At 57.5% G+C, this 9,237-nt stretch overlaps 1 protein-coding gene across 1 annotated transcript in view; it reads right to left on the bottom strand.

Annotated features, from left to right (window-relative positions):
- Positions 1-4,856: 4,856 nt before the first annotated feature.
- The window catches only part of MAPT (microtubule associated protein tau), a 32,432-nt gene continuing 28,051 nt past the window's right edge, over positions 4,857-9,237 (bottom strand). The window contains exons 14-16 of the mRNA XM_054396412.1: positions 8,988-9,069; positions 8,076-8,188; positions 4,857-5,099 (exon numbers count right to left, since the gene is read on the bottom strand). Of these exons, the coding sequence (XP_054252387.1) occupies positions 4,884-5,099; positions 8,076-8,188; positions 8,988-9,069 (411 nt within the window). The 3' untranslated portion in view covers positions 4,857-4,883. The remainder of the gene's footprint in view (positions 5,100-8,075; positions 8,189-8,987; positions 9,070-9,237) is intronic.

The following is a 9,237-nucleotide window of genomic DNA, read 5'->3' as shown; positions in this document are numbered from 1 at the left end:
GCGAGAGTCCAAGGGAAGCTACCAGGATGCTGAAGGGACTGGAGCACTGCCTGGTGAGGAGAGGCTGAAAGAGCTGACGCTGGTTGGTCTGGAGAAGACTGAGATGGGATTTTAATGTTTATAAATATCTGAGGGCTAGGGGGAGGGCTCTGCTCAGTTGCACCCTGGGATAGGACAAGGGGCAATGGACAGAAACTACAGCACAAGAGATTGCTCCTCGTGTTGGAACTTTTTCACTGTGAGGGTCACAGAGCGCTGGAACAGCCTCCCCAGAGAGGTTGTGGAGTCTCCTCGGGAGACTTTCAAGACCTATCTGGATTTGTTCCTGTGTGACCTGTGATACATTCTATGGTCCTGCTCTGGCAGGGGGGGTTGGACTCAATGACCTCAGGAGGTCCCTTCCAACCCCTAACATCTTGTGATCCTTTGGGTGTGCTCAGCCTGGGCTGGATCTGCTGCTCCCACCCTGTGTTCCAAGTGCCTCTTGTTTTTTCCTTGTTTCCCAGCAGCTCTTATTAGTGAATCAGAGAATGGCTTCGGTTGGAAGGGATCTCAGAGGTTCTGTACTCCAACCTCCCTGCCATGGACAGGGATGCCTCCAATTAGACTCAGCTGCTCAAGACCTCATCCAACCTGGCCTTGAACACCCACGAGGAGGCATCCACAACTTCCCTGGGCAGCCTATTCCAGAGTATCACCACCCATGTACTGAAGAACTTAAGATCCAGTCTAAGATCCCTCTGCACCTGTCTCTAGATGCCCTCAGGAAAAGTCCCTCTGCAGCCTTCCTGTAGGATCCCTTCAGGCAGTGGAAGGCAGCTCAAGGTCCCCCCAGAGTCTTCTCCAGGCTGAACAACCCCAGCTCCCCAAGCAGGTCCTCACAGCAGGATTGTGGGTTTTGGGCTTTGTGCTGGGAGATGATGCAGCAGGCCCGGGAGAGCCCAGGAGGAGTGAGCTCAGCCTTGGTGTAGCGCAGTTGGACCCCTCATGGTGGGCGAGGGGTTGGTTTGACACCCCCATGCCAACTCGCACCCAGTTAGTCATCAGGGGTGGATTTGCTGTGGAAATTGAATGTTTGCAAGAGGTGAGTGGTGGGAGGTGACTTCCCAGAGTGCTCCAGAGTTTCCAGGAGAAGAGACTTGCACTTGGTTCCTCCTTACCTGAGTGGATGGGAAGCAGGAAGCTGCTTGGTGATCGTCAGCCAGATGATCAAAGGAGGAGGCAGCAACTTGGGCAGCATCAGGTTTGTTGCAGGTAATTAACAGGAGGAAAAAGCTGATCCTGGTCCTCTGGGAACTGCTGAGCTGCAGAGCAGCCAGGTCCTGGGGGTCAGTGTGGAGCAAAGGGCTCATGGTGTGGCTTCATGGCCACCCCAGTGCTGGTAAGGGGGGGGGGGGTGTACTGGCTGTGAGAGCTGCTACAGTGATGGATGGAACTGGGGAGTAAGGAACAGCTTCTGCCCAGCCCCAGTGCTCACCAGTTAGGGTAGGGGCAGAGCTGTGTGCAGTCTCTGAGGAAGTGTCCATGGCCACACCATGGGCCGAAAATAAAATGTGAGCTTCCTGGCTGCAGAGCCTCTGCCCTTCCCTGCCCGTGCGCTGCTGCCTTCCTGCACCCCGTGTGCCAGAGAGAATGGGGAGCTGGGGAAGCCACAGCCAGGGCTGGGGGGGGTGGTTGGTACTTGGAAGAGCAAAGCAGCCCTGCCCATCGGTAGCTGGCCCTACAGCCCCTGGCTGCTGGTTTGGCTGCTGGGGGCTCGGCAGCTGCCGCAGAGGGAGAGGATGAAGTCGGAATGTGGCCCAAATCCAAGCTGCAGCCTCCCCTGGTGTCCCCTCCCGCTCCCCGCGGCGCGAAAGAGGAGCCGCGGCTCGTAGTAAGGACTTTATTTCCAAATTCACTTGTACGGCAACAGTGTAAACCAGTTGTTAAAACGCACGATACACCATGGACACCCACAGACAGAAGCTAAGCTAGAATGATACACTGAGATCAAACCTTCCCTCCCCTCCCAGGGGCTGCCAGCACCACCGGCAGGCTGCTGCTGGCAGTTCACGTCACAACCGCAGTTCTTTTTTGAGTGCAGGAACACAGGTTTTTAGTTGAATCGGTGCCGGTTTGAACCCTTTCCAGACCGATATATGTGTGTGTGTGTGTGTGTGTGTGGAGTAAAAGGAAAAAGCCGTGGGGCAGGTCTGTCCAGCTGCTCCTCGTAACCCTCGGGCCTGGGTCTGAACGTGGGGTCGGGGGGCTGGGGGATGTGGCTTAGGCTGCTGGACAGGGACAGCGGGAGAGCAGCGGATGGAAAGGGCTGTCCTGGGACCCCAGGAGGGGACGACAGACAGGCTGGGGACGCGTCGTGCTCGGCTGAGGACACTTGCAGTGGGAAGGGGCTGCTCACTGCAGCTCACCACACGCTACGGACACCCCCGGCCTGGGGTGTTGGTGACCGGCAGGAGGGGCACAGAGGGGCTGGGGGTGGCACGGGGCAGGCCAGGACGGGCGAGTGCAGCTGGGCACCGTCCTGCAGCCAGAAAGGGTGACAAGGGGGCAGGGGATTGGTTCTCCCCGTGCTGGGTTTTACAGAGGGCACAGACACCGCGGCGGCTCCCACAGCGATACAGAGTCAGGGACTGAGAATGGAGTCTTACAATCATTGAGTCAACTAAAACGGAGTGAGCAACAAGCTGGACTGGCCTTCACTTGGCCTGCTCGTGGTGCTGCTGGACCAGCCTCTCCCCAGCAATAAAGTAGCTCCTGGGGCTGCAGAGACAAGGGTTGGACCCTCCCAAAAACCACCATCCCCCCACCACCACCAACATGACCAAGCCTTCCTCTAATGAGCTGCCCAGCACCAGCCAGAAAACCCTCTGTGGGGCCCATGTGGGCTGTGCAAAGGCCGCAGCAGGTTCCTCGGTGTCTGCTAAGGATGGGGTAGGTCCTGTCCGGGGAGGAACAGCTGCTTCACCCCAGGTGACAGCTGCTAAAGCAGCCTCAGCGTCCTCCCAGCCACCATCCCAAGGACAACCATACTGGTGCCTCAGTGAGACCCTTCCTGCACTGTCCCAGTCAGCCCAGGCTCTCGAGGCCCTTGCTGGGAAAGCTTTGCCCTCCCTGGGCTGCAGCCTCTGCCCTCACCACCACTGCCCCAGCTCTACCCCACAGCTCAGCTGGTGCGTCTCAGGGGGCAGCTGGGAGGGAGGACGCTCGCTGAGCTGCACTGGTTGCACCTCAGCCTCTTTGGTTGTAGAAAAAAGGGGCACAAAGGGACAGCCATGGGTGCAGCACAGCCCTGGACCACCCCCTCACGCTCTCTCAGTTGCCAGAGGAAAAAAAAAAAAAAAAAAAAAAAAAAAAGCAGCAAAAGAAAGAGAGAAATCGGCTCCTTTCCCCTGTGTGAGCTGGGGAGGGTCGGTGCTATGCGCAGGAGACACCGTGACGGGTGACATGCAGCAAACCCCGGCCAGGAGAGTGCCTGGGGTGGGAGCGGGAAGGGGGCTCAGGGTCAAGGAGCAGCTGCTGGCCCCCGAGCTGGGAGAGCCACCAGCCAGAGCTGCCCTCGCGTCCTCCCGCTTGTCTCCTACCGCTGCCAACGGCACCAGACCAGCAGAGCCATGGAGCTGCCGCTTCCGCGATCTCTGAGCTGACCTTGCAGGGAAAAACAACAACAACAACAACAACAAAAAAAAAAGAACAACCCAAAACTGTTACAAACTGCACCCAAATCCAGGGCCCATCCCCGCCCTGGAGCTGCGAGTGCCCCTTGCACACCATCCTTTGGGGCAGTGCCGCAGCCCCAGCGCAGCCCCAGCGCAGCCCCAGGCCCTCCTTGCGCAGCGAGGCAGCAGCTCTGCACCCACCCATGTGCCCGGCAGGCATGCGGTGCCAGGGCTGGGCACAGCCTGGAGCTCAGCCAGGCTCCCCTTGGACCCTCCTGGCCCCGAGCCGGCGCGGGGCAGCTCAAAACTACTTACAGCATTTATTAGTTTCTTTTTTTTTTTTTTTTTTTTCCTTCTTTTCTTTTTTTTAAACACATGCTCGTTTATGAAAACAATCATCACCCTGGCACGGTCCAAGCATATACAGACAAATCTACTCTACGACACGAGGGGCTGCCAAAGGGACGGGGGGGAAAGCCTCTACTCATCCACTCAGCGGTTCCAGCACAGCCACAGAGAGACGGGAAGGGGCTGCCCGGGGTAGGGGGGGACCCCTGCCGCCATGAGAGAGCCTGGCATCACCAGTACCCCAGCTGCCGGAGCTGGGAACGGGTTTAGGGGACACCTGGCAGTCACCTTCAGACACATCTCGGCTTTCGGAGGTAAAAGAAAAATAACCCAAAAACAAACCCCAAAAGGTTTCTTCCAAATCAGCAGGCAACTTTAGTGCAGAAAGGGAGGGTCCCTCCTCGCAGACCCCAGCCTGGGAACAGTCGGAAGGGTCCCGGCCCCTCCCCTGAGGACCCCCCCGTGTGCTGTGGGGGAGCTCGGGTCAGTGGCTGCCCCCTCCCTCTACCCCCTCCCCGCTTCCCAGGGAGGGTGCTGCCAGGGTGGGGACAGCGAGGGGATCCCAGGGACCTTGCAGAGGGGAAGGAGGGAAAGGAGGACGGGCAGGGGCTGTGTGCTCCGAGGAGCAGGGGGAGAGGAGGTTTTGTACCTCATCGTGTCACTGATTTTTGAAGTCCTGGAGCTAGAGCTGAATGAACAGTAAAAGCAGGTTAAATCATTAACCAGTTAGGGGTGGGGGGGGTGGGGGGAAGCAGCTGTAAAAGGAACAGAGGAAGAAGGCCAGATTATTATTATTTTTCTTTCTTTTTTTTTTTTCTGTTTTGTTTTTTTTTTTTGTTTCCTCATCTTCTCTCTCCTCTCGGCCCCGCCGTGCCCCGATCACAAGCCCTGCTTGGCCAGCGAAGCAGACACTTCGTCGGCTAGCGTGGCCAGCTGGGGGGAGTCCACCATGTTGATGCTGCCGGTGGAGGAGACGTTGCTAAGGCGGCGTGGGGAGGCATCTCCGGAGATGGTAGGGGACTTGTAGACGATCTCGGCGCCGTGGTCGGTCTTGGCTTTGGCGTTCTCGCGGAAGGTCAGCTTGTGAGTCTCAATCTGCAGGGAGAGGAGAGGCTGCTGAGCGGGGAGGCTGCGGCGGGGGACGGCCCCAGGGGATCTGCAGGCTCACAGGGGGTTAGAGGTTGGAAGGATCACAGATCACAGGATCACAGGATGTTAGGGGTTGGAAGGGACCTCCGGAGATCATCGAGTCCAACCCCCCTGCCAGAGCAGGACCATAGAATCCAGCGCAGGTCGCACAGGAATGCATCCAGATGGGGCTTGAAAGTCTCCCAGAGGAGACTCCTCAACCTCTCTGGGCAGCCTCCTCCAGTGCTCTGTGACCCTCACTGTGAAGAAGTTCCTCCTCTGCATTCCTGTGCTGTAGTTTATATCCATTGTCCCTTGTCCTATCCCAGGGTGCAACTGAGCAGAGCCTGTCCCTCAGCCCTCAGATATTTATTAAATCCCCTCTCAGTCTTCCCTCCAGACTAAAAAGCCCCCAAGGCTCTAGGCCTCTCCTCATAGGGACCTCCAGAGATCATCCAGTCCAACCCCTCTAGCAAAGCAGGATCACTGAGGGTAGTCTGCACAGGCATGCATCCAGGCAGGCTTTTACCTGCCAGCTGGTGGCTGTTGTGCAGCTGGGAGGAAAGCTATACTCGTTGGCATGGTGCCCCCTCCCGGTGCCCCCAGTCCACAGGCATGTCCCTTCCAGTAGCCCACACAAGGAGTAGGCACAACCAGAGAGGATGGCAGGACTGGAGAGCCTTGAGATGCTGCCAAATCCATCTTGAGCACCCTGGCCCCAGGCTCAGATGGCACAGCCTGGGCTGCTCCCACTCCCCTGGCAGAGGTCACAGAATGGTTTTGGTTGGAAAAGACCTTTAAGGTCATCAAGTCCAACCACAGATGGGGAGTGGGATCCCCACACAGCTGCCCCTTAACCCATGGCCCCTCAAAAGGCTGCTCCCAGGAGCTGAACCCCTCTCTGCTGGGGAGGGGAGGTGATGTGGATGAGGTTTGCTACTTACTGATGCCCTCCCCAGCCAAGTGCAGGGCTGGGGGCTGGCTCTCCGGGGGGGTGAGTGGCTCCAGCACCAGGGCCTGGAGCCCAACAGGGTCTGGGCTCGGGGTCCGAGCGGCCTGGGGCTGGGTCTTGTCTTCCTTGCCTTTCTCTCTCTACAGGTGAAGAAAGCCACCCAGGGTGGTGGGGGGGCAAAAAATGCATCAGCAACAAAAAAAAAAAAAAGTAAAAATCCAAGATCCAACAAACGTCAACCAGCAGGAGAAAAAAAGACACAAAAAAAAAAAAGAAATAGAAAATTGGGGGAGAAAAAGATCTGAAAACCAGGGCAGTTCACTGACTCATAGGAAGAACTTTGGAGATGGGGAGGAAAGCTTCATGGAGCTCCTCATAGGAGCCTCAGCACAGTGTTCAGCCTCAAGAGCTGTGGATGGGGTGTCCAAATCTGGATCCTCTGTGTGGCAGAGCAAGGAGGGCACCTGGGCAGATGGAGAAGGCTGGGGAAGGGGCAGGGAGCTGCCCACAGCTGCTCCACATGGAGGGCTGATGGGGCTCAAGGGTGTCCTGGCCCCTCAATGCAGTGTCCCACCTCAGAGTGGCACTGTCTGGGGATGGTCCCAGGTGCCAAGGTGTGAAGGGGAGTGGGCTGCACGAGGGACAAAATCTGAGGCAGCATCTGGCCTCAGGTTACACCAACAACCTCTTCCTAGAGTGGATCTGAGCAACTGCCACACAGGAGGGCTGAGGCAGGCAACACCACTGTTGGGTCACAGCCTTGCACATCAATTCCCCCTCCAAAGGACAAGTTCTTCAAACTATGGCCCAGTGAAGGTGCCAGGCTGTGGAAGCATCATCAGTGGCACCACAAAGGGGCTGAGTGAAGCACAGGGCAGGCTGATGCACAGCAGCAGCGAGAGAAGGGTAAGGAAGTCAAGCAGTCCCTCAGTCAGAGCTGGGAGGTGCACAGAGGAAACGTGGCCAAGAACAAAGTGCCAAAATACAGAAGCCAAAAGAGAGCCTTTCCCTCCCCTTGGGAAGAAAAAGTGGTTGAGAAACAAGCAAGAGGAAGCCCACTTTGCCCTGCAGGAATTCAGCTCTGCTTACCTGCTCCACCTGCTCCCCTGCCTGCAAGGGACCTGGCTGGCCCCAAAGGGAGGTTCTGGTGATGCTTTCCTTAGCCAAGACCTACTGTGGAGTCACCATCAAAGCCTCTGGCAGGAAAGGGTCACCCCAAGTTCAGCATTTCTGCCCTGATTGGCTTTTGTCTTTCAATTTAACCACCCCACCCCCCTGCCTCAACAAGTACCACTCCCTGGTGTGGGCACAGAGCCTTCCCTGAGAGGCTGAGACTTGAAGGAGGTCATCTGAGGGCCTGCTGCAAGGTCACCTCTTCTAAATGTATCTAAGCCCTTAATGCTCCACTTTCACTGGGCAACCAGCACCTGTGCAGCACCCTGAGCTGCCAGCTTTGTGCCACCTCCAGGCTGGCAGCACAGAGTGCCAAAGCAGCTGGCACTGGCACCTCTTAATGTGAAAGGTCTCAGACATGAATGTGTTTCTGTACCAGCTTCAGAGCCCAGCAGAGAGCAGGATCCCACAGGAGAGGCTACCACTGACATCTGCAGGGCTCAGCAGAACAGAGCCTGCTGTCCTCACCACTCTGCAAACATCCCCAGGGTTGGGGAGATGCAGCTCTGGAGCCCTGGGCTCTGCCCAGCAGCAGCAGCCACTGGCAGGAAGGTGAGTGGGCAGTGGCTGAGTGGCTCAGCCCTGAGCTGAGCACTTTGTGCCCTCTGAAGAAGGGAGGACACACAGATAACCCACTGCTAGGACATGGGCAGCAAATCATTTCAAGCACCCAAAAGTGCTGCCTGGTGAGCAGGGAGGAGAGGTTGTGTGGTCCAAAGATGAGTGGAGCAAGCAGGACCTTCCCTCAGCCCAGATTTCAGGCAGCCTTTGGTTTCCTGGAGACCTTTGCAGCTGCTCTCCACCCAGTGCCCCTTTACCTTTTTGTTTCCTCCTCCAGGGACGTGGCTGATGTTATCTAAGGACCCAATTTTCGATTGCACCTTATCTTTGAAGTCCAGTTTCTCAGATTTCACCTCCACCTGGCCACCACCTGGAAGAGAAGAGCACAAGCTGGGTTAGCTCCCAGGCCAGGCTGGAGAGAAAGCCCTGAGGGCTCAGCTGCCACTCCAAGGAGGCTCAGTCAAAGCAAGGTGAGGATGAGCAGAGGGTGAGGACCAGGAAAATGGCAAAAAGGGCAACCCTGTGGTGATTTGGGACATCCAGGAGCCAGGGCAAGTGGGAACCAAGGTGAAGAGACTCCTTAGAGGATGCTGTGCAGAGCTGGAAGACATCCCAGTGCTTTACAGACCAAGGGCAGGGAGCTCACCTTACTGCCCTAACACCAGCACTTCCCATTTAAGGACAAGGTGTCCACGGATCCCACCAGATCCCTTAACTCAGAGTGATTGGGCAGGCTGGAGAGGGTCTGGCAGTGATGGAGCTGGGAACAGCATCCAGCACTCCCAAGGCTCACTCTGACCCTCTGCTCACTGCTCCATGTGCCTCCCCTTGCTCCCAGCACTGCCCCAACCCTCTCCCCATCCCCAGATGCACATCAAGACAGAGCCTGCAAGCTGCCAAGAGCCAGCACCCAGCACTGAGAGCTCCCAAAGATCAGAACCTGGTCCTGTGAGCTTCCAGGTACCAGCATCCAGCCCTGTGAGCTCCCAGTGCCCAGCACCAAGCCCCTGTGAGCTCCCAGTGCCCAGCACCCAGCCCCTGTGAGCTCCCAGTGCCCAGCACCCAGCCCCTGTGAGCTCCCAGTGCCCAGCACCCAGCCCCTGTGAGCTCCCAGTGCCCAGCACCCAGCCCCTGTGAGCTCCCAAGCTCAGCACCCAGGCCTGCCATACCTGGTTTGTGGTGGATGTTGCCCAGGGACCCACACTTGGACGTGACATGGCTCAGGTCAACTGGCTTGTAAACGATTTGGACCTGCCCGCAGGAGGAAGGAAAAGGGCATGAGCTGGTTGGCACCGTGGGCAGGCTGGGGAGGGGGAGGCACAACACACAGCAGCACCTGATCTGGATTGGAGGGAAAGGCCAGCTGAGACCCCCCAGCAAGATTAATGACACCAGAGGAGCTGTCACCAGAAATGGGAG

The sequence above is a fragment of the Indicator indicator genome, chromosome 37, assembly GCF_027791375.1.
Source record: "Indicator indicator isolate 239-I01 chromosome 37, UM_Iind_1.1, whole genome shotgun sequence".
NCBI classification, from domain to species: domain Eukaryota; kingdom Metazoa; phylum Chordata; class Aves; order Piciformes; family Indicatoridae; genus Indicator; species Indicator indicator.
Note: the sequence above shows the minus strand (reverse complement) of the source record. Positions and strands in the feature narration are given on the sequence as shown.